Raw genomic sequence first — 26158 nt, forward strand, 5'->3', positions numbered from 1 at the left:
CTAAATATTAGGAACATCTGCCCATGCAAAACCACACAAGCTTCTGGGGAGACACAAGCTTGGGGGAAGAGAGGGGGTAGAGGAAAGGGATAGAGAGGAAGAAGAAGGGTGAGAAGTCAACATGGACAGACTTTAAATTGTTCTGCACAGACTCTTCTGCAGACCGATCAGACTTGGCAAGACATACAAGAAGGTTCTTCTAGAAATAGAGGACTATGATTTAGACAGTAAGGACAATGATATTTGTTTATCAATCTTCCTGCTACAAGGATTACACTTCACCAGGAGCATTAGAGTTGTGCGCTGGGAAAACAATTTGATGAAGAAGAAGAAGAAGACATTAACCAGACAGACTGATCTTAGTTCTAGAAATAGTTTTTAGTTTTAGAAATAGTTCCTTTAAATATTTCTGAAATGGCAGCTGTTGCATTTGATTACACAGTGATCAAAGATGGCACAAAAAATGTACATTTATTTATAAGAAAGTAAAAAAAGAATATAAAAAACTTGCTTCTAGACATGCATAAGCAGGTGTATGTACCAGGATTGTTCACATGTACTCAGTAACTGTACACTCATTGGCACCAAGGTAGTCTGAAAGCACTAATATTCAATCGACAAAGAAATGTATTTAATAATATGACAACAAAGACACATCAATCAAATGTTATTTATTCATTTTTTTTTACAAAATTGCTCCACAAAAAACTGTCGACAATTCTTTGTGTTCAGTGAATTGTATCAAACTCAAACTCTAACATGCTGGTCCATCACTATCAGCATCAAAGTTACCGCCACTATATCAGAAGAGACAGACAAACAACTAGTTGGTGGAACTAGTAGCTATAGTACGTATCATGAGATAAAAAGCCACGGTCAAACACAGCAGTACTTGGATGCAAACAGAGACTGAACGTCTCCTTAATTAAATGAATGTTCTGTGCTCTAAACTGAATATCACAACACAGATTAATCTGATGGATACCAAATAACTCTGTTGCCAAATTCCAGGTCACTTGTTGCCAATGCTTGTCACCAAATTTGTAAACATGGCAACAATTAGACACCCCTGTTTATGTAATTAAATAAGATGGAAACAGACCCAAACGCAATGTTGTTTAGCTGGTGTAGACTATGTGTAGCCAGGCATGCTAAGGTGTAGCGGCCCGCTACGCCCTCAGAACTGCCCGCTACACGTTCCACATACCCCTACGCATTCAGAGCTGACTGCTATGCCTCCAATACTGGCTGCTCATGTAGTAGGTACTGTATGCTACACCTGCACACATGCAGTTATATCTTTACCATTGTATTTGGTAATTACAACAGCTTAATTAATTTAAGAATGTAATTGATACCTCACTATCAGTCTGCAGCTCTGTGATTTGTAGAGGCTACCCCAAACCAGCCCTAACTTTTATTTCAGGAATTTGCAGACACTACATGCCACGCCCATGTGCCAGACTCATGTGCCACGCCCATATCGCTATATAAGCCTTCCAAAAATCCTAGCTAGAACCTTCATATGCATGCATGATCAGATCGACAGACATTTCACACCCTTGCAGACTAATGTTAATATTGCTATTCATTCATAAGCAGTCCTACTGTACTAACAAGATTAATCAACTAACGCATATCAATTCACATGTACATGTATTCACATTTTTGTTACAAACAAACGGAATTTAATCCACCTTAATTAACTTAATTAGAAGCTACATAGATGTCAGTATACAATGAGAGTTGCAACTATAACAGCGTTATCAAAACAGTGCTACAGCAAGAATAACAAAACTTCGACCAGATATGCCACTTGCCGATCTGCAAACGTGTAGGAACGACAGAGGACCTAGAGGGACTACTGAAACGGTTTCTGAAGCGAATCTAATTGCTGCGCAGATGAGAAGGAAAACACAAGGAAAAATAAGAAGCACTGTGTTTTCAAAACAAGGTGTAAAGTCGAATGTCCCTGGCACGACAGCATCACCCTGAAATTCAGCAACATCATTACAGACTAGGCAGCAGACGATGTATTGCCTAGATAATTATTGGTCCTTACCCAAAATTTGGAAACAGGCAAGCAAATACTATCCAAGTCGGACAAAATGGTTCCCATCACCTTCCACGTGCGGCATACGTCCGGTCTGCCTAGATAGACCAGCCCTCGGCCCCCGTGGTTGTTGGTGAGAGCCCGGATACAAAACCCCACGTGTCTCTCTCTAGCTGCTTTGGAAATCCGTGTACCACCGGTATACAGTACCAATGCCATTTTAGCTATGGATGAAGTTTTACGCCGAAGTGAACGAGGATGCTATGTAGGAGTACAATTCTCTTCAGTTCTAGAGTAAATTGTTGGTAAAGATCATTTTCTATGACGATCATACACAGAATGAAAGAAGTAAGATGTCTTTATACAGACGTTACAGAAAGAGAGAATTATATTAATTAATTATGACTATCATCTAGTAACAGACAGTTAGCTTCGGCCTCCCAGACCCGTGTAGCGCCGATTCAAAATCGTCCTAACCCTTCCAAAATAAGGACGATTAAAACGGACGGTTTTGAATTGGCGCTACACGGGTCATTTCACAACACATTGGGTAATTGACAGGTAGCAATAATAATGTATGTCTCTCTTTATATTATTTACTGGTACATCTTGTTGTTCAGTAGTGGCCAGGTCCAGGCTGGGAGGTTTGTGGGCGGGTTACAACTCCCTCTTTCCTAGTGGGAGCAGGGGCATAGCGTGGCATGGGCTAGATCAGGCTATAGCCCATCATTAGTAGGTGTGGTCATAAAAATTGTGGACTGTAAATACGTGTGAGGACCAAAACTGTTTAGAGTGTATATACAATCCATTTTTCCCAGTCTGGATCTGCCACTGATTCTACTGTATCAGTCAATTACAAGCCAATAAAAATAGGCGTGTTTATAGAAGTGGGCGTGTCTCATAGCATTGTGAAGTTGAACCCCCAATTTCTGGAGCTCATGCTACGCCCCTGGTGGGAATGCCACCTTTCTTATCGGAATGAATAAGCGGCACCTTTCTTATTTTGCCTGGATCGGATCTAGAGTTAAAAACGAACATATTGCAATACCTCTTCTAGACTCTATGCTTCACAAGTACATGTGATTTGCATGCACGTGCACACCATGTATCTAAAACGATTCCTGTTAGCTGTTAGCATTTGAGTCATTAGATTATGTTCAGGTCTGCCTATCTGTATTGCGGTATTTTTGAGACTGTTAGACACTTAGTTGTCGAGTCATCAGTTCTGTTTGTCTCAGAGAATTAATAGATTCTCCTTCTGTTTGTGTTATTTGCGGACAAAGGGGTAAGTCATTATTAAGTGTCCAGGGGGCTGGCAAATTTGCGCTGGGGTAATAAGTTTGAAACTCAGTAAATTGCAGGGGTCACTAAGCATTTGGGCCTTCAGGGATTTTATCTGTATACTATTGTATGCATGAAAATTTTTATTTCTTTTTATTTCAAGAAAATCCAGAATTTGGAAGGGTCTTCTAACAATTCACTGTTATTGATAGAATCGGCCTCCATTATTGTTCTATAGATGACACATGCAATTTAGTATGCCTAAGTTGAGAATGTCATTAGCCAGTGGCGTAGCCAGGTTTTGAAAAAGGGGTTTCGTACAAGTTTGAGGCATAATTTGTAGTGTTTTGATGCTCAGGAATGGACGACCTGCTGATCGAGCGTACTTAGATACGGTAAATAACTTATAATATATATATATATATATATATATATATATATATATATATATATATACACACATGCAATAAACAAAAGACGTCTCAACACACTGTTCGGTCTTCCACTCTTACCTTTTGATAACGAGAACGTGATTTTCATTATAGGGAAAGGGCAACGTCTGTACGGGGACTATTTGGTGGGGAACTATTTGGTCGCGGGCAATTATCTCGCTCTTATTTGGTTCCAGAAACTGTTTAGCTGGGGCTTATTTGGTTTCGCATTTATTGCACCTCGAATCGGCACTCTCCAACTTTTACAGCTGTACGAGACGGACGCGAACGACGTGACTATGGCCATGATAATTTTTACGCGTATCCCAGACGTCTCGCTAGAAGCCGAAATTGAGTGCGATCTGCTTCTTCTTCGTTTGTATTTGGCTTCATATGAATACCGAAGTCATCACAACATTGTCGATCGCAATTTCGCGAGTCTGACATTTCGTTTTGAGGCAAATGTCGGCTCGTCTTGTAGCGGGCGTGTCGAAAGGAGGCGGAGTAAGAATCTCTTGTGAGTTACAAGGTAAACAAACATGATTTGATAATTGAAGATCACGCAGCGCATACGTATCTATAGATGCGCCTAAAATGTTTTAGTGCCTAGAATACTGCGGCCAGCTGCAGATGTATGCGTCGATCCTGCAGGGCATCAATCGATACCTAGGTGCACAGCGATGTATGCGTACTGTCTACAATCAATTGCAAGGAAGACGATCTACGTCTCTGTAATTGGTTGTGCACGACCTAAGATCGGTGATGACTTTTCAGAACAGAAGAGAAATAAGTGCATATATGTAGTTCGAGAAACAATTAATTAATATGTTTGACGTAAAATCACTTAATTTGCACTTGGTCTCTCAGATGGCTATTGATGGTTGTTTGTTTGCGTTGTTGTACACTATAAAACCATACGCTTTGTAGATTAGGTGAGCTTAGTGAAAATCTTTTTTCTTGTATACATGCTGCATCTTCTGTCTCTTTCTGCCATTTAGTCTGTCCGTCCGTCCGTCCGTCCAACGGTCTGTCTATCTTTTCTTTGAATGGTGACACAGCAAAATGTGCTGTAGTAGAACAGGATATGCAGGCAAGAAAATGAAGACAAGAACTATACTAATCAGCATGCAGCTATGCGCATGCATGCAGGTATGAGTGTATATAGAGATGCAATGCAAAAGTGACAGTGGAAAGTGCCTAAGCTAAATAGACTCATCAACAATGTAAAGTAGAGGACTTCTTACATGACTGAAAGCTTATTATGTTAATTGGTTTAGAAATTCTAGAATTGTTACCGTCTTGCGACTAGATCATGTGTATCGAAGAATAGATAATCTGTCTGTCTGTCCGTCTGTCTGTCTGTCTATCTGTCTGTTTGTTTGTCTGTCTGTCTGTCTGTCGTTTGCTTGTTTTTGTGTACCGTGCCTATTGTTGTCCAATATTACTTCTGCACCAATGCTTAATTTTGGCTGTTCCTCTGTCTCTTTGTCTATTTGTGTTTTCTTTGTGTGCCTTGGTAGTGTATTCAAAATTGTTTATTATTTTTAATGCTTTGAATTGTACAGATCGGTGATAATATTCCATTGAAACTTTTGTACCACTTCTCATGTTTCTCACTTTGTGGCGTTATCAGTATTGTGGGAGAAGCGTTCCTGAGAGTATACGCGTCCAACCAAAACTTGACCTTGCATAGTACTGTAGTTTTTTAAAGTGCGATGGAATAGTTCAACTAATTTAAATTAAGTTCTGCGAGGCTATACGAATATTATACTTCAGCGAATTTAGTGTGATACAAACCTTCTAGTCCTCTGTCAGCGACTTTCCACTTTGCAAACTTTGTGTTATATCTACAACTGTAGTCGTCCTCGCTAGTGCAACAACACACAGATGTTTGTTTACCTTGTAACACACAAGAGATTCTTACTTCGACTCCTTTCGACACGCCCGCTACCAGACGAGCCGAGATTTGCCTCAAAACGAAACGTCAGACGTGAAATTGCGATCGACGATGTCGTGATGACTTCGGTATTCATACGAAGCCAAATACAAACGAAGAAGAAGCAGATCGCACTCGATTTCGGCTTATCGAGACGTCTGGGAGACGCGTGAAAATTATCATGGCCATCGTCACGTCGTTCGCGTTCGTCTCGTACAGCTGTAAGAGTTGGAGAGTGCCGATTCGTGGCGCAATAAATGCGAAACCAAATAGTCCCTGCGACCAAATAGTGGCCGAAACCAAATAAGCCCCAGCTAAACGGTTTTGGGAACCAAATAAGAGCGATATAATTGCCCGCGACCAAATAGTCCCCGTACGTACACAGCGTCTAATAGAAAAGGGGTTTCTGAAACATTCCTGGCTAAGCCACTGCACTAACTACCGTATACATGCATGCTACTAAACACAGGCAGATTACCGTTCTTTATTCTCTTTGGGAAATCTTTCTAACTAGAAAGCGTTTGCTTTCTTTGAAACTTCGACGCCATGGAAGCGACAACTTGGTGCGCTTGAATATCGTTACGTCTGTTTCAAACAGCGACCATTGAAATAACTTTCGTGGGTGCATGACCTTGTACAAAGCGTGACATATTTCGATATTTGGGGGCCGAGCTTCTAGAGCATGCGCAATCTCGAGGGTAACACGCACCTTTCGCCGATCTCGCTGTACGAAGTTCTCGTTTCCGGATCTACTTCTAAACTGTAGATCATCTTGCCATTGACTAGGCTTTGTAAGTATGTTTACTACTTACCATTTAGTGCATTTTGAGAGACTTTGCCTGCGTAGAGACGCGTAGGAAGCCATTTCTTGAGTACGGCTTCTCAAGGGTAAGAGGCTGCTGTTCAAGCTGAAGTCGCCTGATTCACACTCTGAACAGATACACGTGGAGTGGAAAGACAGACTGAAGATTTTGCGGTAGGTGAACCCATTCGGGGTAACCAAACGTGACGCACTGTGTGGCTGAATAGGACTACTTGTTTCCCCCATCTAGCTTTCTTGAACTGTGGAACTGTGAAACTGTGTATCTTGTCGAACTAGAGTCAGCAAAAATTCGTCTAGCCTAACCAACCCTTCATGTAAGGCGGTGAGCTCATGAGCTTACATCACTTGATGTGTACCTTGGCCTGATTCTTTGTTTGCTATACAGAGTAATTGTCTTGGCTGTTGGTTCAATCCAACTCTACACTGTATCAAGCACATTTCTCGACACAAAATCTGTATAACTTGATCTATCATTTGGAAGTGTGTCGATCGAGAATGCCTTGCCTTTCCTTGCAACACTCAGACTTTGCAGATACAAGATCTTGCTCGAGAACTCTAATGTTGTTTTGAAGTTTCACTATTTCATTTGCTTGCTGTTCAATTATCCGACATAAACCATCAGGTTCAGCCTCAGTGACATTTTCGACAATCAACATCTTCACTTCTAGGATCGCTAGACTAGCTAGACACGTCTTGATCAACTGCGCCTGCGGATGAGGTAGAACAGCCTCTGCTTTCTGATTTAGACACTACAGCTTTGGAATAGCTAGTGCGTGTGTGTTGTGTTACTTTAGACATAACTGTTGCTGTGACTTGTAGACTGGCAGTGCTAATTGTAATAAACAGACTGTAGTGTACGTCTACTGTACTCTGATCCGCGTCAGTACATATCGAGTGCAAGTTATCACAGTAAGAACTTCGACTTGGCCAATCACATATAGACAGAAGCAACCTAGACTGCCTAGAAACAACGCGGGACGTCCTACATGTCTGGTTACCCCAAATGGGTTTCCAGGTGGCATGATTTCACTCGCCAAAACTAATCCATCGCTAGCCAATGAGTGGTCTGTGCTTCCACTCCACGTATATCTGTTCAGAGTGTGAATCAGGCGACTTCGGCTTGAACAGTAGTCCCTCGAGAAGCCGTACTCAAGAAATGGCTTCCTACGCGTCTCTACGCAGGCAAAGTCTCTCACAAGATGCACGAAATGTAAGTAGTAAACTTACTTACAAAGCACAGTCAATGGCAAGATGATCTACGGTTCAGAAGCAGACCCGGAAACCTAGACTTTGTGTACAGCAAGATCGGCGAAAGGTGCGTGTTACCCTCGAGATTGCGCATACTCTAGAAGCTCCGCCACCAAATATCGTCTTTTGGAATTTGTTCTTCGTAATGCATGGCGGTTACAGATAGACGTTCCTCCGCCATGTGGTAGACTATGCCTAGGTCTTGATTCTTCTAGGTAGTGAAAGACGGCTCTTTCGCACTTGTGATCTATATAGGTATACAGTATACAACGGTAACTAAACGTTGGGTATATGACTGAGAATCACAGGCTCCCTATGCTAGAAGAAAGTTGTTTGGAAGTGCTTTCCTGATTTCTTACTTGCTCTTCTTTCTTGGCTCTCTGCAAGTCTTGTTGCATGCATGCCTTTAGGCTTAGCTAACTAGGGACGGCATGCATCTACTTGCTTCACTGCATGCGAAGAGACTTTGGAAAAGGTAAGTCGTTTCCCAGTACAATTAACATTCCCTCGACACTTTCCAAAAGGGCCAATATTAGAACGAACTAGCAGCGTATAAGACGCTAGCTATAGACAGCAATGCTCGGACATTTAGCTAGGGGCCGGTTACTATTTAGTGTCGGGGGTATGTCAAAATTTGCCGATGTCCACATAATTTGATGTGTGATCCCTAGCGAGTTCATTAATTAGGACGTTTTAATGAATGCTATGAGTACACGTTTCTTTAGTAATGATTAGTTTGATTGCATTTGCCCATGCATAGTAGTACATTTTATCGCAACCCAATCTAAATCAACATTCATTTGCAGCTTTCTAATTTGTTGGTGTGGTTTTTGCCGCTTCTGCTTTTTCTGCCAACAGTGCTTGTTCTTCTTCTGTTGGCACTTTTCCTTTTTTGCGTTCCCGTCTAGTTGTGTCCGTTGCACCTTTTTCGCCTCTTTCTGCCAACAGTGCTTGTTCTTCTTCTTCTGTTGGCACTTTTCCTTTTTTGCGTTTCCGTTTAGTTGTGTCCGTTGCTGCCAACAGTGCTTGTTCTTCTTCTTCTGCTTGCACTTTTTCTTTTTTGCGTTCCCATTTAGTTGTGTCCGTTGCAGCTTTTTCGCCTCTTTCTGCCAACAGTGCTTGTTCTTCTTCTTCTGTTTGCACTTTCCCTATTCTGCGTTCCCGTTTAGTTGTGTCCGTTGCAGCTTTTTCGCCTCTTTCTGCCAACAGTGCTTGTTCTTCTTCTTCTGTTGCCACTTTTTCTTTTTTGCTTTCCCATTTAGTTGTGTCCGTTGCAGCTTTTTCGCCTCTTTCTGCCAACAGTGCTTGTTCTTCTTCTTCTGTTGCCACTTTTCCTGTTTTGCGTTCCCGTTTAGTTGTGTCCATTGCAGCTTTTTCGCCTCTTTCTGCCAACAGTGCTTGTTCTTCTTCTTCTGTTTGCACTTTTCCTTTTTTGCGTTCCCGTTTAGTTGTGTCCGTTGCTGCCAACAGTGCTTGTTCTTCTTCTTCTGTTTGCACTTTTCCTTTTTTGCGTTCCCGTCTAGTTGTGTCCGTTGCAGCTTTTTCGCCTCTTTCTGCCAACAGTGCTTGTTCTTCTTCTTCTGTTTGCACTTTTCCTTTTTTGCGTTCCCGTCTAGTTGTGTCCGTTGCAGCTTTTTCGCCTCTTTCTGCCAACAGTGCTTGTTCTTCTTCTTCTGTTGCCACTTTTCCTGTTTTGCGTTCCCGTTTAGTTGTGTCCATTGCAGCTTTTTCGCCTCTTTCTGCCAACAGTGCTTGTTCTTCTTCTTCTGTTGGCACCTTTCCTTTTTTGCGTTCCCGTTTAGTTGTGTCCGTTGCTGCCAACAGTGCTTGTTCTTCTTCTTCTGCTTGCACTTTTTCTTTTTTGCGTTCCCATTTAGTTGTGTCCGTTGCAGCTTTTTCGCCTCTTTCTGCCAACAGTGCTTGTTCTTCTTCTTCTGTTTGCACTTTCCCTATTCTGCGTTCCCGTTTAGTTGTGTCCGTTGCAGCTTTTTCGCCTCTTTCTGCCAACAGTGCTTGTTCTTCTTCTTCTGTTGCCACTTTTTCTTTTTTGCTTTCCCATTTAGTTGTGTCCGTTGCAGCTTTTTCGCCTCTTTCTGCCAACAGTGCTTGTTCTTCTTCTTCTGTTGCCACTTTTCCTGTTTTGCGTTCCCGTTTAGTTGTGTCCATTGCAGCTTTTTCGCCTCTTTCTGCCAACAGTGCTTGTTCTTCTTCTTCTGTTTGCACTTTTCCTTTTTTGCGTTCCCGTTTAGTTGTGTCCGTTGCTGCCAACAGTGCTTGTTCTTCTTCTTCTGTTTGCACTTTTCCTTTTTTGCGTTCCCGTCTAGTTGTGTCCGTTGCAGCTTTTTCGCCTCTTTCTGCCAACAGTGCTTGTTTTTCTTCTTCTGTTGCCACTTTTCCTTTTTTGCGTTCCCGTTTAGTTGTGTCCATTGCAGCTTTTTCGCCTCTTTCTGCCAACAGTGCTTGTTCTTCTTCTTCTGTTGGCACCTTTCCTTTTTTGCGTTCCCGTTTAGTTGTGTCCGTTGCTGCCAACAGTGCTTGTTCTTCTTCTTCTGTTTGCACTTTTCCTTTTTTGCGTTCCCGTCTAGTTGTGTCCGTTGCAGCTTTTTCGCCTCTTTCTGCCAACAGTGCTTGTTCTTCTTCTTCTGTTGCCACTTTTCCTGTTTTGCGTTCCCGTTTAGTTGTGTCCATTGCAGCTTCTTCGCCTCTTTCTACCAACAGTGCTTGTTCCTCTTCTGTTGGCACTTTTCCTTTTTTGCGTTCCCATTTAGTTGTGTCCATTGCAGCTTTTTCGCCTCTTTCTGCCAACAGTGCTTGTTCTTCTTCTTCTGTTTGCACTTTTCCTTTTTTGCGTTCCCGTTTAGTTGTGTCCGTTGCAGCTTTTTCGCCTCTTTCTGCCAACAGTGCTTGTTCTTCTTCTTCTGTTGCCACTTTTTCTTTTTTGCGTTCCCATTTAGTTGTGTCCGTTGCACCTTTTTCGCCTCTTTCTTCCAACAGTGCTTGTTCTTCTTCTGTTTGCACTTTTCCTTTTTTGCGTTCCCGTTTAGTTGTGTCCATTGCAGCTTTTTCGTCTCTTTGAGCCAACAGTGCTTGTTGTTCGTCTTCGGCGACAACTTTTCCTTTTCTGCGTTCCCGTTCAGTTGTATCCAATGCAGATTTTTCGCCTCCTTCCGCCAATAGTGCTTGTTCTGCTGCTGCTACTACTACTTTTCCCTTTTTGCGTTCCTCACTATTTGCGTCCATGGCAGATTTTTCGTCTCTTCTCGTCGATTCGTAAAAGAAACGCCTGTCCCATCCTTTTCTTGGAATAAGAATGGGATGTTGTCGGACCTTTCCGATCCTGCTACATTTTTCTTCGTCCGAATCAACTTCCTCGGGAGGTTCTTTGCCTTTATTACTAGCGACGGCCGTCAAATAGATGGTTCTATTAGCTAGTATGTTTTGTACAATCCAAGGTCCGATTGATATGTACAACCTGCGCTTTAATCTGTAAACAAAAATGTATAATTAAATTAGAAATTATATGGTTTTAAGTTCATAAACAGTTGCTAAAAACGTTTAGTGCTATTGTTTAAAGCATAAATAGATAAATTAAAAACATCGACATGCAGGTCGTAGTGGAACAGACTGCACAAGTAAAGTTAATTTTATTGCGCGGTAAATCTAATACATGGTATCTATGCTAGCTGGTAGACTGCCCATTCAACAATGTTTTACCACCAGAAAATGAATGCTTTATTTACAACAAGCTACTTAGTATGTTGCTCTTTTATTGCTCTAATTCAAGTTGCTGCTCTGCCGCAAACGATTGTCCGTTTGCAGTAACCACAAAGTTAACGTTACGCGAATCCTTCATCCGTGCACGCTAAAACAAAAGCACGACTGTTGACCTCGTAGTGAAACGTCACCACTAGTGGTTAGACACTGATTTGCAGCTAATTACGTATGCAGTCTAGTAGACATTCCTGCAAACAAGTGTTGTACGCTAGCTACCAACATATAGGCAGAAAACGCATTTAATTACGTTGTGAAATGAAAAAGAGTGAAGATTTATGGAACTTTAATCGTATGAACTTCAATAATTCTTACCGACTGGTCAGTTGCAAAAACTCTTGCCACATCTCTATGTCCTCTGTCCTGTTTTCGTCGTAGACAAGTAAACTAACACCAGTAATCGCTCTCGCGTGCACGAAGCACTCCATACCGGAACGAAGTACTGCGTATTCTTCATAGAGAATCTCGTCCTTAATTCTAGTAAACCAATGCGTCGCAGCAAGGTTGAAGCGTCCTTTAGGAAGAGGAGATAACGCCATCCTGGCTCTACGGCGGCTGCGTATTCAGGGCTGTATTGACTAGTTGTAAATATTAATAACCGGTAAATTGATGTGCGTTGACTTTCGAATGAGTCCAGGGGCGTCACGTGGATCTCAAAAGTGGGAAGGCTCATGGCTAAAGCTAAACATGTGACGTCATCGAAACGTCATATATTTATAAATTCAACGCAGAATATACTAGATCTATTATAAATTTCTAAATAATTACATGCTTAGCGACAGAGTTAATTTAATTTATAAATACTGTTACACGAGTCATTGTCTAGAGGAAGGCATCTTTGAGCGTGTTCACACCAGGCCCAGGCGCGTAGCTGGCATAGGGCACAAGGGGCACGTGCACTTCCCCAAATTTTGACCTAGGTTTTCGTCCAAACGGCCCGATTGTGCACGTGTACGTGTGGTACGTACCCTGAACGTTGGAGGTAACCGAGACGTTTGTTTAGACTCCTCCTATGGACCCACCCGCCGCACATACGGGGTAGTATAGGCATCTGCCTTGCTGGTACACCCCTTGAAGAAGAGTTCGGCTACGCCACTGATTAGTTTGGCGTTAGTGCACTGACGCCGCTCGTTCACACCGGTCCTAATCATGATTAGTGTAACGCCATTTATCGCCGTTCTAACGCCCTGGAGAATAGTATTACAACTACATTAGTGGCGTTAGGGGTTGCACTTGACTTTAGCACGTGAGGTAGTATGCAAGAAGAGCATGCCGCCGATGTTTCTGATGTGGTGTTGTATGTACGTACAAACGCAGCAACAACATGGTAACGAACGGATGCGCAGGCAGATGTTTAGTACGTACGTGCCTCTAAACTTCCTGCCGTCCCTATGCCCAAAACCTAAAGCAATGGATTCGTCAATACAATCACGCAAATTCTTGCCGGATATGACGGATGAAAACTGTCGAGACTAATTACCCTCACGTGCCCACGTGACTTACTAATCATAGTTAACGGTGAAAACGCGCTTGTGCTAATGTTGGCCTGATCATAGTTAGTCCAGATATATTAAAAAATTCGATTATTAGCCCATAGTGCGTGTTGAATAACGAAAGTCGTACAAACGTACACTTTAGCGTGCGTTATCACTTTAGGATGATATGCGTATAACAACGTGGTTACATCGTTGGCAGTCATTGAGCGTCAGTAGAAAGGGACAATCAAATAGTTAGACTGCATGAGCATGTTATTTGTAGAACTGCAAATTTTCGAGTGGGTGTGTAGTTCTAGAAGCAATTACGTTCGTTTTGTGATCGTCTCCACAGTGGAGTAGCTAGTACGGGCACCATCCGCTGCAAATTCGAACTCTCATGCAGTCCTTTGCAACTTGGTATTCTGCATGCTTTAGAAAGTGCATCTAGACAACTACATTAGACACTAAAATTTGAGGGATCCGAAGGCTTCCAGTGACGTAGCCAGGGGTTTGAAAGAGAAGTTTCCTAGCACTGACGCGGATTTAGATGGGGCATTGAGGCACGTCCCCGTTCAGATTAGCCCTCGCAGGGATACCAAAATAGTAAAATTGCCTAGGAAGATGTTTACGAGCGGGAGGGGGTGTATACCGTGGATGTCATCAAGCCAAAACTACCTAGCTAGACCTCGCTAGAACATAGCGAGTTGCTGATTGCTCCATAGGCCTGGTTCACAATACACCTCGCGTCGCGTCGCGTCAAAAGAGGCCGTTTCTGATGCGACGCGACGGGCTGGAATAGAAAAAAATACTATCCAACACGTCGCGTCGCGTCGGAAACGGTCTCCTTTGACGCGGGGTGTATTGTGAACCAGGCTAAGCATTGCTGTTTTCGTGCAATCTACTAGTAGGCCAGGCCCGTAGCAAGCGGTCCAGCAGGTCCGGCATTCGCAGGACCATGTTTCAGAAACTGTAGTTTCAGCAGCGGCAGAATGGTGTAGACTTCCGGTTATATTATATAGCTATAGATGATAAAATATATTATTTACTGTCTATCCTGTCTACGTTATCAGGTACAGAGAAATGTAATAATCACAGTGGACATTGATTATATTGTAAAATTGAGATACGTACCAGAAATAGCTGGAAGAATGCAGTGTAAGAGTAGAAGGGTTCGAAGCCACATCCGGGATTTGTCCTAAATCTTCTAAGTATGGTGACCAGCACATCGAAAGTCTTTCCTGATGATCAAGCCGTTCTTAACCAGCCTCACCAACCCCTGAACTTCGATTTTTCAAAGCGCCCCTTTGGGAAGAAGGCGGAGTTGCGTTGCTTCAGGCCATCTTGGTTTGATCAGTGACCATTTCTTCACTACCACGAGGCTGACGACGTCGTGTTTTGTCACATGTGCGCGGAAGCATCGACTCTCAAACCGATCAAGTCTAAACCGGATCCTGCTTTTGTTAGTACTCTAGCACATACAGAAGTAGGCTGTTGGTCTATAATTGTATTCATTGGTAAGGTTACTCGTGGATTTTCAAACTGGAAAGATGCAACCACAGGATTCAAAAACCACGTAAAGAGTGCGTGTCATCGTGAAGCAGTTGAAGTTCTTGTCACTCTTCCTGCCATCACCAGGGACGTTGGAGAACATCTTTCTCGTGAGCATGCTGTCCAGAAAGTCAACAATCAACAAGTGCTTCTTCAAATACTGTCGTCTGTGATATTCTTGAGTAGGCAGGATCTTGCTTCTAGAGGAGATGGAGATGAATCAGATGGTAATCTACAACAGCTGCTTTGTCTACAGAGTGAGAAAGACCCTAACCTATCACACTGGCTGAAACGAAAGGAGAATGTCTACACAAGTCCACAAATTCAAAATGAAATGATCAAAACATTGGGCCTCCAAGTGCTACGAAATATTGCCACAGACATACATAATTCCCCATTTGTAACGGTGATGGCTGATGAAACTACTGATGTCTCCAACAGAGAGCAATTTACAGTCATCATTCGTAGGGTTTCAGAAGACTTGCAGGTGGATGAAGAGTTTATTGCACTTTACCAAACCTCAACTACTGATGCTGCAACCCTTGCAGCTCTGATCAAGGACGTCTTCATAAAACTGAATGTGAGTATGAAAAAGCTTCGTGGACAGTGTTTTGATGGTGCCAGTGCTATGAGTGGCTGTAGAACTGGTGTTGCTAAACGCATTAGTGATATTGAGCCAAGAGCAGTCTTCACCCACTGTTATGGTCATGCTCTAAATCTCGCTGCAAATGACACCCTAAAGCAATCAAAGTTGATGAAAGATGTACTAGACACAAGTCGGGAGATCACAAAACTGATCAAATATTCCCCACGTAGGGAGGGGATATTTATGAAGTTGAAGGATAGCTTGCCAGCTAGTAGTACAGGTATCAGAGTACTCTGCCCTACTAGATGGACAGTGAGAGCTGATACGCTCTCAAGCATTATCAGTAACTATGAGGGATTGTAGAATACATGGGAGGAGGCCCTTGAAATAACAAAGGACACAGAGGCCAAGGCCAGAATCCAAGGAGTTTCAGCCCAAACGGATATGTTTCAGTATTTGTATGGTATCATGCTAAGTGAAATGATATTAAGACACGCGGACAATCTGAGTAGAACTTTACAACATAAGTCTTTGTCTGCAGAAGAAGGTCAACAAGGTGCTCAGATGACTGTTGATACAATCACATCACTTCGAAATGATGATGCCTTTGACCTGATGTGGGAGGAAGTGAGTAGGAAAGCCAGATCTTTGAATGTCAGTGACCCACAGCTACCCTGAAGGAGGAAAATGCCTAGGAGGCTTTGTGAGGGTTCGTGTGAAGGGGACTTTCATGAGACCCCAAAAGGACACTATAGACAGTGCTGTTATGAAGCACGCGATCTCATTATCAACTGTATTCAATCTCGATGTGATCAGCCTGGCTACAGAAAATATCATTCTTTGGAGACACTCTTGATTAAGGCAGCCAAACAGCAGGAGTTAGAAGATGATCTGAAAGCGGTTTGTGCATTCTATAAAGATGACTTTGACCAGGAGATATTGTATGCACAACTTCAAACGTTTGGAGTCCACTTCCAACAAACGTATCAACTTCAATCAAAGGAGGCCAGCACAAAGATGACCATCTAGCACAAGTGAAACGCCTTTTTCAACTTGTGTTGGTCATGCCAGCCACCAATGCGTCATCTGAAAGATCATTTAGTGCGCTGAGACGACTCAAAAGCTACCTTAGAACAACTATGATGCAAGAGAGGCTAGACTATCTCATGCTACTTCTAGGTTCACAAGAACAGGACAGATGCACTGGACCTGAAAGCAATTCTAAATGACTTTGTGGGAGAATCAGAGCACTGATCAAACATTTTTGCCAAGTTCTGATGCATGTTGACTCTAGGCATTCGGTGTGCGATGTGATGTTCTGGTCATGTATTACGCTGGAATACACAGTGTTCTGGAACAGTTTCTGTGAAGACTTGACTGCTTTCTAATTAATTGGTTGTACGATTTTGTTCTTTGTTGTTGAGTGAAATGCTTTTGTCTCAGACATTAATATCAATCGCAGCATATAACTATTAATTTTATCTTTCGCCGGACCACTTTTTTCATTCTTGCTACGGGCCTACCTAGGCTTGTGGAGAAACAGCGAATGAGCATCACGCCGGTCTACGATTTTTACTCCTAGTTCGTCTAATTTCACTCTTAGTTACTGTATAACGTTCAAGAGAAAACATGGCAGTACAGTGTCCTACTCTAGTAGCAGAATCATGTCGACTAGATTCTTTGCCTGAAAAATAATTTGTGCTAGCCTCTAGATGCATGTCCTCAATAAGGAAGTCTGGTGCACGTGATATGATAGGCCTGTGCACGTAGCCTCGTCCCAGACGCATACTTTGTGGACTGCAGTCCAACTTGCTGGCAGTGCATCCGGGACTGCAACCCACCCGGCCGCGTCTGGGACGAGCCTCACGCGCACTCAGGTCCGGGCATCAGCAACCCAAGGTTCATGATGGACACGATTGTGCTGCTTATTCGACTCGTTAGTTTTGCCATTCTTTTGTGCTCCTCAGTTGTTATTTCTTTTCGTTCTCTACTTTCCTTCATCTTGTTTGTAGGTAGGTTGAGCTTGGATTCATAGTTTTCTAGCCGATCTACCGTCTTCAACTGTCCTGCATTGTTTACACAATGTGTAGGAACGATTTATCTTACCGGAAAACTCTACCCTGATTCGACAACAGCGCAGCCAAATCCTTTCAAACGACGAGGAAAAATCAAAGATGTCGACCCGACTGACAATGCTGCTTTCGCAGAGAAGATTTTAGACTTCGTCTCATACGACGCTGCAAGCTCAGCCGTGCTCGACCATTTTTTGCCCGTCCAGAAGAACACAGAATGCATCTTTGCGCGAACGGCCAAGATTTGGGCAGCCAAGCCATTCATACGGGCACTCCCATTAAGTTAGTTTGGACAGGTAGTGATGAGTGATATCTAGTCTTATGCGTTGTTCAATTGCATTTTATAGAGGCAAATGTCGAAAGGTACCGTATGCAAAATTTGTAATGATCCCACACTGAGAGATTTTCGTATGTGATATCTAGATCTATTCCTATGTTCATCAAATTCATCAATGTTGCTAGGTCACTTCATTTAGATGGATTTGTTTTTGAACTTCCGCATCAAGAATTTGGAGAGTCGCCAAAGACATTTGGCAGAGGTATTCGTCGCCTTCTCAAATGTTTGTCTGACCATGACCCTGCAGGACGAAAATGCATGGACAGGTCATACATTGACAAGAGAGGATGGTATTTTGAATTTGATAATGAATCTATCTTTGTAACTACTTTTGCTCCATGCTATACATCTTGTCATTCTCGTTATGCATTCGGGGCAAAGGGTTGTTTCATCCTCTTCCAACCTGATTTCTCATTTGCAACACATGATATTGGAGCAGACACGCCACACACAAACTGGGAGTCACCATCTACAGTCAGAGACAAGATACGAGTGGCATACAAAAATGCAGGACGACCATATACTATTAGGGACACAGTGTATTATCCTCCAGCTCATGACATTGTAAAACCATTACAATTGCATGATCCTCCAGTCGAATGGTGGAAAGATGAGTAGCTAGTTCATGAGCTAGATGCAGTGCTGTATCTGTACTTAAGATTCTTTTCTAAAAATGATAGAATTGTAGCCCAATAGTGTGCTGTGTTTTTTCTGATGCCGTGACGCTCATTGGGATAAACCTGCATGATAGACATTTTCATCGGGATGTGCATAATGTACAGAGCAATAGACTTGCCTGCAAAGTGTATGGTTTTAAGGAACGATTTAATGCATCCACCAAGGCACTAGTGTGACGAAACAGCACATTCTCATCTATGAGGCCGTGCACAATGAGCAGACGATTGTACCTGTAAAGGATAATGATATACTTATGATGCACAAGCTCACTGCAACCTTTGCTGTCCTTACTCGTTGGGAAACATCTTAACCATCTGCAGGACAGAACCAGCTTTGTATCCCTATAAGTATCAAACATCGTCACCTCATCACAAAAGTTTCAAGCCAGTCAGTAAACAGAATTTGAGTGTCAGTGGAAGCTATAAATCGAGGCAACTCTGTTGTTCAGGAACAACTTCTGTTAGTACAAATAAATAAACAACTGTTTGTTATGTCTTGATCATACTGTAGCAGCAGTAATAAATATGCCACATAGCTTTCACTACAGAGAAACAAACTTTAATTTGACCTCTGGATTCTGTTGTGGAGTTCCCATGTAGCGCTCTGTATATCCAGTGTCGTAGGTCTCCCAGTGTGTGACTGGGGCACCAGCCACAGCAACTTGGAATACATCATGATGCTGTGCCATGCCGATCAGTGCCATATAACCACCTGTCAGTAAACACCAGATTTCCACACAAGGCACACAATTGTTGCAATAAAAAATAAAAATGAAATTTAAAAAAAAAATATATATATATATAAATAAAAAAATAAAAAAATAAAATTAAAAAATAAAATAAGTACATAACAAAAATCAATAGACATACCATATGACCAGCCCAAGAGACCAACTCTACGCATGTCCATGAAGTCATATTTTGTTGAAGCATATTGCAGCCCTTCTATTTGATCCCTGAATTCAACAGTACCCTACACATTCCATAGTCATTCTTGACGAGCATGTATAGCGTGTAAGCATTGACCCTACCATTCTATACTTAATATGACCTTCAAACTGCAATCCTCTTCTGGCAGATCCTCTACCGTCGATGGCAATGCAGACATAACCAAGCTTAGTTAGCAAATTCAACAGAGCAAATCGAGCAGTTGGGAACACGTTGGTTACAAGCTGCATAAAACGCACATAATGACATGGGTTGGTTCAGAACATTAGAATGCATGTAGTATATGAACCTGAGCATGTGGCCCACCATAAACATACTGAATGACGGGATACTTCTCACCTGCATTTATTCTTTCTGGTTTAAACATAAGTCCATACAGTAGGCAGCCTAGAGAGAGGCTTCGGAATTGCAACAGTACTTATACGAAGTGTCACGTTATAAAACAAACCATCAGTAGTTGTAAAGCTAAATGATTCTGGTGGTTGTTTCCAGTATCCTAACTCTGTACAGGCAAGATAAAACTGTAGAATCTACAACTGAATAACAGATTTTCATTGGCATGTCTTACCCTCTGGAAGTTTATGAGTATGTATGTTCTTGCAGCATGCAACTGTTGGAAGAGTGCCTCCCACTGGTGCATCAATCTGCACCACATCAATGGCAGGAAAGTCACTAAGTGATGAATGCAAAGTCACAAAGCGACAGCAGTCCTGATTAGAACAAAACACACCATCAGTTACCATATATAATACAAATACAAACACAGAGGTGCACACTTCACTCATCGTAACAGAATGGTTGTGGCCGATGGCAGTTAGACATTCAATATGACTTCCCGGCACAAGAGAGGCAACATATCTGAAACATAACTCGTTCAACTTGATACAGAGCTATTTGTGGTGTAAAGCCATTACAAATGCTGCTCCAGTGGTGAGTCTCTTGTACCCTGGAAGAAAACCAGACTACGAGCTTCGTCAACCCAAACACTGCTGTCGTCAACTTCCCACTCTCCTGATGTCAACCAACTCTCTTGACGTGATCTTGGAGTCTCAACATTACCATTTCCATCACATGGTAAACAAAAATCTCCAACACTAATCTTTTGCAAGTGACGATATCCAGTTGCTTCACTTGCCCAAACAAATGAACAACAAAAATTATCTTCTGAACCAATACTCGTTTCAGTTAGAAAACTTAAAATATCAGTCACCTACAGTACATTAATCAAACATAAAATATGACCCAGAAAAGCTTAATGTACATGCATCTACATTGATCCAAACATCACTCGTTTCCTCTTTCAACAGCTGAATTCCTGGTATGCGGTGTCCATGGCTATGTGCAATTTCTACATCGGAATTAAAGCAAGAGAGTGAAATACGAACAACTTGAAGTCGTTGTTGATTTCTGTCAAGTAGCTGCAGCCAGACACTAAAACAATATACCTCCCTACAACACAAGTACACAGAGAGCAAAATAGTGACCTTGCCTCGCACTATCAGGCAACCAACCACAACGAACAATATACTCCATCCAAGGAAACACTGATTTTAAATCAAAGTTCAAGTACTTGGTCGCTAAATTAGAAATCTGTACAAACCTAATTAATTTATCCACACAGAACAAACCAAATATCGCACCTGATGCATTTCGTCTAATTCAAACTCAACCAGAGCTACAGATTGCACTGCATTGGGTCTTCCTGTTATGTAAATGTATATTGTCATGGGGCATGTGAGTTGACTGACAAGTAGTACCTGATCTTGGATATCGATGACACTCACACTCAGAACAGATGTCACTGGGATCAAGTGTTCTAATAATGTCTACATTCTTTTCATCAGTCTATCAATTAATTAAACTAGTAGTATTATTGATCAGCAAGGGTCTTTGCCAGCTACACCTTACCATTTCCACCAGTATGCAGTACTTCCCTACAAACAACAACCACAATGGACACAGACAGTATCAATCAACAAAACATGTTACCTGGTACTGTTTGATGAGGCTGCCACCAGTACCCAATGTGCCTATCAAACTCTTCCTGCAGTCAGAAACAAATAACACACTGCTATAATCCAATCCAGCTATAAAATAGCCATATGATGACACCAACAGCATGAAAGTTAACATATACTGTAGTTGTTCCAAGTATAGTGCAAGAGTCTAAACTGCTGTCGATAGTTAGGCAGTCGTTACCAACGTCACTAAGACAAAATAGCACTCCAGTACACAAACAATAACAGATAATCTCCACAGGGAAACCCATTCTTGAACAACACTGTTGACACACCCAAATGACACACAGAGAGATACATAATGCCATTAAAAATGTAACAATCCACTAAGGATAAACATCTCTTACTAATTTTAGTACATGGGTACTCAGATGAAGTAATTTCAATAATTGCATAGGCATGTTCCTAAGTAGCTGTTTTTTATCATAATGACTAAACACCATTCCTATGATGATAAGAGAAATACTACAATATCTCACCCAAAGTCAGAAACAATGTATTACACGTACCCTAGATCTGGATGACTCTATAATGTTAATTAAGTCTCATACAGATAAAATCTATGACAGACTTTTGCAAACAATGTAGCAGAGCTAGAAGTAGTACTTACTTTAAAATTCTGGTAGTAACTAATTTCAATAATTTAACTATTGCTTGTGAAAAGCTTTAAATTTGAGAACTGTTGTCAATGAGCAACTGAGATCAGCTGTAATGCATTTTTCTCACTCACTACACAACTGGTCTGTTCTGTTCTAAATGCTAAATATGCTTCTAGTGTACACAACACAACACTACACTGGGTCATCACATACAGTGTGCAGATCGACTCGTGTACCAGCCACCTTTGCATGTAGCTATAGTGATGTCAGTGCAGTAAAGCCCTTATATCTAACATGTGATACCACTCTCTCATTGGTCTCACTGCACTGTCATCCATTTTTAGTAGAGATACATCTCGCAAAATCCTTGCCTGCACTTTTACAGTAGAATTAAGAAAGCTATAAAGTGTTTGTCTGAGCAACCCAAAATGTCCCAAAAGTAACAAAAGATTCCTTAAACTACCAATTTGCAGATAGAAAAACTTATCTACCTTGCCGATAGTTTGTACAATAGACATATATCATGTAACAACGAAAGAACAGACAGCACCACACCTGAATAATGAAAGATGGCACTCCTGCTGATCGACTGTCTATTACAATGTCAGAGGTAAAATCTGTAAACAGACTGTTAGTGAACAGCAAGTACATATAGCATTGAATCATCAACCCTACTACTGTGCTGCTCAGTAAGCTGATGCTCTTCACCACTTTTCATAGAGACAATCCACAAGTCTTTATTTCTGACAAATGCAATGATGTCACTAGATATGGGACTAAAGGTGGGACAAAGAGGAGCACCAGTGACAGAATGTGGCACTAATTCAGGAACAGCCTACATAGCATAATCAAATCACAAATTCGTTTAAATATAAAGTAGACAGTGAAGTGGAAACAGTCCAAACAAACAGACAGAAACATAATCAAATATACAGACAAAGACAGAAAAACAGACAGAGAGACAGACAAACAGCAGTGGTACCAGTCGTGTTGGGTGAATCAAAGATCTTTTTTGTTTGGTAATAGAGCTTTCAAATTGTAACTCTCAGTTAAGAACTTCAGCTAGTCTGTAACAGTGACTATGTTCGAAACATATGAATTGGAAAGACACACACACACACACACACACACACACACACACACACACACACACACACACACACACACACACACACACACACACACACACACACACACACACACACACACACACACACACACACACAACAGATAAACAGACAGACAGACAGACAGACAGACAGACAGACTGACAACCCGCTTATCATCAGTCATCTTCTTGCAGCAGCTTTGCTCAGTCAAATGATCTTTTGCGCACAAAATCGATTGGTCTTAACAACCTTCAGTGAACCAACTTACTGTTTCTTATTGTCACGTGCCTATCTGGCTTGAACTGTCCCTCTAAAAGTGTTTCAGCCAGCTGCCACATCAACATTCTTTGACGATGCAAACTTTTAAGCAAATGATGGGGTATGACTTCCTTCAAGGTCACAGGGATCGACGTAGCTGCCGGTCCGGTTTCAACCGGACCACTTTTCAATATTTGTATTTTCACCAACGGACCATTCCCAGTAACTTCCGAAAAATAGGGCATAGCTGATTAAATAAGTTTTACTTAATCACTATGAGACAGCCTCATACTAAGTGCCTGCAGACACGCAGGTCAGAATGCATACAGCTCGTAGACCTGTTCATTCTAGTTTTAGAATAGCAGCTAAAGTAAGTGAAACCAATGGTTGCTCTGTCACCTCCCTCCAATGCCTCAATCACCACCCTATGAACTTATATATTTCCTAGGAGACCCTTCTGGGAGTCCAAGAATTAACCGTGTGCTGTATCATACTCTGAACAGACCCAATGCAAGGTTTATACCTGGCTGCCTTTTCACTAGGACATTGATGATGCTCAAGACATTGCATTCTGCCACTACATTACTGTGTAACACGAGAAAAGTTCTTGTGTCTGTCTGTGTATGCGTGTCTTCCGTCAATTGGACCACTTCCAAACTACCAGCTACGGCCCTGAGATCAAGTTTGGAAGCAAGCTGTCCTCTCCATCAAGTTTGATGGTTTTGGCTTGACACCTATAGCCTCCATCTCCAATGGTGCTTTCATTGCTTCATGGGTCTATTCAATATTGGAGCCCCCAAGACGCTTCCTATATCTGCAAGAATCCATGCATGCCCTCACAAAATCTGCTCTTATCCAAAAACTTCAAACAGAGAAATACATGCCTGATTTTGACCCAAGCACGCAAGATTCAACGGTCATTAAGCAATAGTTGTGGACATCTGAAGTTGCTGCCCTAATTGAGGAAGTGCCAATTTACAAGGACTCAGTAAGACTACGATCAATCCAGGGAAGGGAGTCGGTACATGAATTTCAGCACTTCCTACCTGACAAAGGTTTGCACTCAATGCCTGAGAATTTCGTTTAGCGAGCTCTATGCAATTGGAACTACTCATATTCTCTTATTACGTTCGACAATGCAGCTGTGGTTCAAACACTGACGATGGTGCTTATCACTTGCCACAAGTTGGGAGGCGGTCCCATCTTTGTAACCAGAATCCCTCTAAAGTCATCACCACCCAGAGCCAAGACATCAATACACAAACATCAATGACAGGCCACACATAGTAGTTTCTGATTCAGAGTCAGGTGCTAAACTAGACCTGGATATCGCACTATATAATAGCCCATCCTTAAAGTACAGTCGCATGTCACTTATCCGACATTCACTTATCCGAAATGCTGGTTATCCCACAGCTCAAGCTTGCCACGTGGGTGATGATATGACAGATGATATGACAGATAATGCATCCTGCATAGTATATAAATTTACAATCAATCATGAAAGGTATAATTTTTATCTCTAGATCAATAAGACATTTGGTTTGTTTAAATTCACATCTACATTTAGTATACCTAATGTGGAAAAATGCCAAATAATATGAACGAACAATAGTACAGCTTCAGTAATCCAACATATTCACTTATCCAGCAAGGGTCTGGTCCCAAGGGGGGTCGATAAGTGACATGCGACTGTACTGACATTTTCCCTAAATCTGCAGAGATTAATGGAGCTGCTAAGACGGGAAAAGGAAGAAGAATAAATTTAAGGCTGAAATGGACATGGGGAGTTTCTGTCAAGATGGTACCTTTTGTTCCCGAACAGTTCGGACAATGGAACTGTAAAAGCTCAGAGTACCTCCAAAGCTTATCAAAGAAGTCTGTAGATGAAGTGGGTTGCCCGAATCCTAAAAATGGTTATGAAATTTTGGAAGAAGAGATTTGCAGTTCAGCTTAAAAATATAATAGCAACGCTCTATTGAAGAGATGATCTTATTCTGGGACAACAAAAGACTCCAGGCCTTTTGGCCCTTGGAAATGTGTTTAACACTTGAGGACATTATTATCAATTAGTACAATTTGTTTCTCATTGTGATTAATGAGATACACTACCATTGACAGACCAACAACCAAACATAAACAAAAGCAGACAGATCACCAAAAACAGGTAAACAGAAAGACAAATACCACACCTCAGTCAGATAAACCAGGGCAATCAACAAAATAACGTTCAATTAATATTTACACTATCATTCTCCTCGTGGCATCTGTATAGTTGTCCAGCAGTGGTAAACAAAAAATGTCCACTCTGTGAATCATACTCGTATGAAGTTATCCCCACTGACGTCACCCGCTGTCTCTCCCTCTGCAGTTCCTCCTCCTTACTGAATATCTGGGCATCCTTGGATTTCTGTACCATATTCATCACCTTACTTGTACTTGCCAAATGACCACTTATCTCATCACAATCAATTTTGTGAATAACACTACTGGTTTTTCCACGAGTTGGAGCCAGAAAATAGACGTATCTATTTCCATTGCCACTAAACGAAAACCGTTGAGGAGAAGAAGCTTGAAGCCTTCCTTGAGTCGCAAAACCCTCGAAAACCAACCGAGAAAGCTCGCTCCAATTCATTAGTGCCCGGATGTTATAGCCTAACACCCGGATGTGATCTCTATAGACTTTGTATTTGTATTTGTATTTGTATGTCTTTTACTACGGAAAACCCTCAATTCAGCGGTCGATCTTCCGGTTACCGTACCAAGCACACATACATGAATATTTACGCTAACATAAATACTATACAGTCTAAGTGAAACACTTTAGCTATACATGTACGACTATACAAGCCCAGCCCCTCTCTCGCACACACCTTTATGACCATCATGTGTATCTAGAGACCGCACTGTATAAACATTGCAGTGGTCTTGTCTCTCTAAAAATAGAAACGCAGCACGCTACTAGGCGACACACCCAACAAACAGATC

General features: G+C 41.8%; 4 protein-coding genes and 1 long non-coding RNA gene across 5 annotated transcripts; 3 read left to right on the forward strand and 2 right to left on the reverse strand.

The window, feature by feature from the left end:
- The first annotated feature begins 5940 nt into the window (after positions 1-5940).
- LOC134196649 (uncharacterized) lies at positions 5941-7364 on the forward strand. Its single transcript, XR_009972548.1, has 3 exons — positions 5941-6677; positions 6754-6838; positions 6910-7364. It is a non-coding gene; the product is annotated as an uncharacterized LOC134196649 (long non-coding RNA).
- A 1133-nt stretch (positions 7365-8497) lies between these two features.
- On the reverse strand, positions 8498-12396 carry LOC134196771 (ABC transporter F family member 4-like). The gene is made up of 2 exons (XM_062665990.1): positions 11859-12396; positions 8498-11256 (listed from the first exon to the last, which is right to left on the reverse strand). The coding sequence occupies exons 1-2, from the start codon at positions 12080-12082 to the stop codon at positions 8583-8585; spliced, it is 2898 nt and encodes a 965-aa protein (XP_062521974.1). The 5' UTR covers positions 12083-12396; the 3' UTR covers positions 8498-8582.
- A 2024-nt stretch (positions 12397-14420) lies between these two features.
- LOC134196883 (zinc finger MYM-type protein 1-like) lies at positions 14421-15819 on the forward strand. Its single transcript, XM_062666101.1, has one exon. The coding sequence runs from the start codon at positions 14421-14423 to the stop codon at positions 15513-15515; it is 1095 nt and encodes a 364-aa protein (XP_062522085.1). The 3' UTR covers positions 15516-15819.
- A 1219-nt stretch (positions 15820-17038) lies between these two features.
- LOC134196310 (uncharacterized) lies at positions 17039-18179 on the forward strand. The gene is made up of 4 exons (XM_062665410.1): positions 17039-17164; positions 17243-17506; positions 17572-17587; positions 17648-18179. The coding sequence occupies exons 1-4, from the start codon at positions 17056-17058 to the stop codon at positions 18177-18179; spliced, it is 921 nt and encodes a 306-aa protein (XP_062521394.1). The 5' UTR covers positions 17039-17055.
- Positions 18164-25799, reverse strand: LOC134196309 (dipeptidyl peptidase 8-like). Its single transcript, XM_062665409.1, has 20 exons — positions 25416-25799; positions 22479-22638; positions 22359-22420; positions 21176-21230; positions 21095-21120; positions 20944-21031; positions 20827-20888; positions 20676-20776; positions 20458-20617; positions 20101-20396; positions 19963-20044; positions 19755-19896; positions 19635-19688; positions 19476-19573; positions 19270-19410; positions 19109-19211; positions 18808-18950; positions 18531-18580; positions 18358-18469; positions 18164-18301 (listed from the first exon to the last, which is right to left on the reverse strand). Exons 1-20 carry the CDS (start codon positions 25593-25595, stop codon positions 18185-18187), a joined length of 2232 nt encoding a protein of 743 aa, XP_062521393.1. The 5' UTR covers positions 25596-25799; the 3' UTR covers positions 18164-18184.
- Positions 25800-26158: the final 359 nt, after the last annotated feature.

Source organism: Corticium candelabrum, chromosome 21, assembly GCF_963422355.1.
Source record: "Corticium candelabrum chromosome 21, ooCorCand1.1, whole genome shotgun sequence".
NCBI lineage: Eukaryota > Metazoa > Porifera > Homoscleromorpha > Homosclerophorida > Plakinidae > Corticium > Corticium candelabrum.

Excerpts from the sequence above, each read along its gene's own strand:
- LOC134196771 (XM_062665990.1), bottom strand. The coding sequence starts at position 12,082 with ATGGCGTTATCTCCTCTTCCTAAAGGACGCTTCAACCTTGCTGCGACG. Across the intron at positions 11,257-11,858 it reads TTTTTGCAACTGACCAGTCG|ATTAAAGCGCAGGTTGTACA; the intron begins GTAAGAATTATT and ends TTTTGTTTACAG.
- LOC134196883 (XM_062666101.1), top strand. The coding sequence starts at position 14,421 with ATGTGCGCGGAAGCATCGACTCTCAAACCGATCAAGTCTAAACCGGAT.
- LOC134196310 (XM_062665410.1), top strand. The coding sequence starts at position 17,056 with ATGATGGACACGATTGTGCTGCTTATTCGACTCGTTAGTTTTGCCATT. Across the intron at positions 17,165-17,242 it reads TTCCTTCATCTTGTTTGTAG|GAACGATTTATCTTACCGGA; the intron begins GTAGGTTGAGCT and ends CACAATGTGTAG.
- LOC134196309 (XM_062665409.1), bottom strand. The coding sequence starts at position 25,595 with ATGAATATGGTACAGAAATCCAAGGATGCCCAGATATTCAGTAAGGAG. Across the intron at positions 20,618-20,675 it reads TGGTTGCCTGATAGTGCGAG|TGTCTGGCTGCAGCTACTTG; the intron begins GCAAGGTCACTA and ends ATATTGTTTTAG. Across the intron at positions 19,574-19,634 it reads TAGCTTTACAACTACTGATG|GCTGCCTACTGTATGGACTT; the intron begins GTTTGTTTTATA and ends GCCTCTCTCTAG.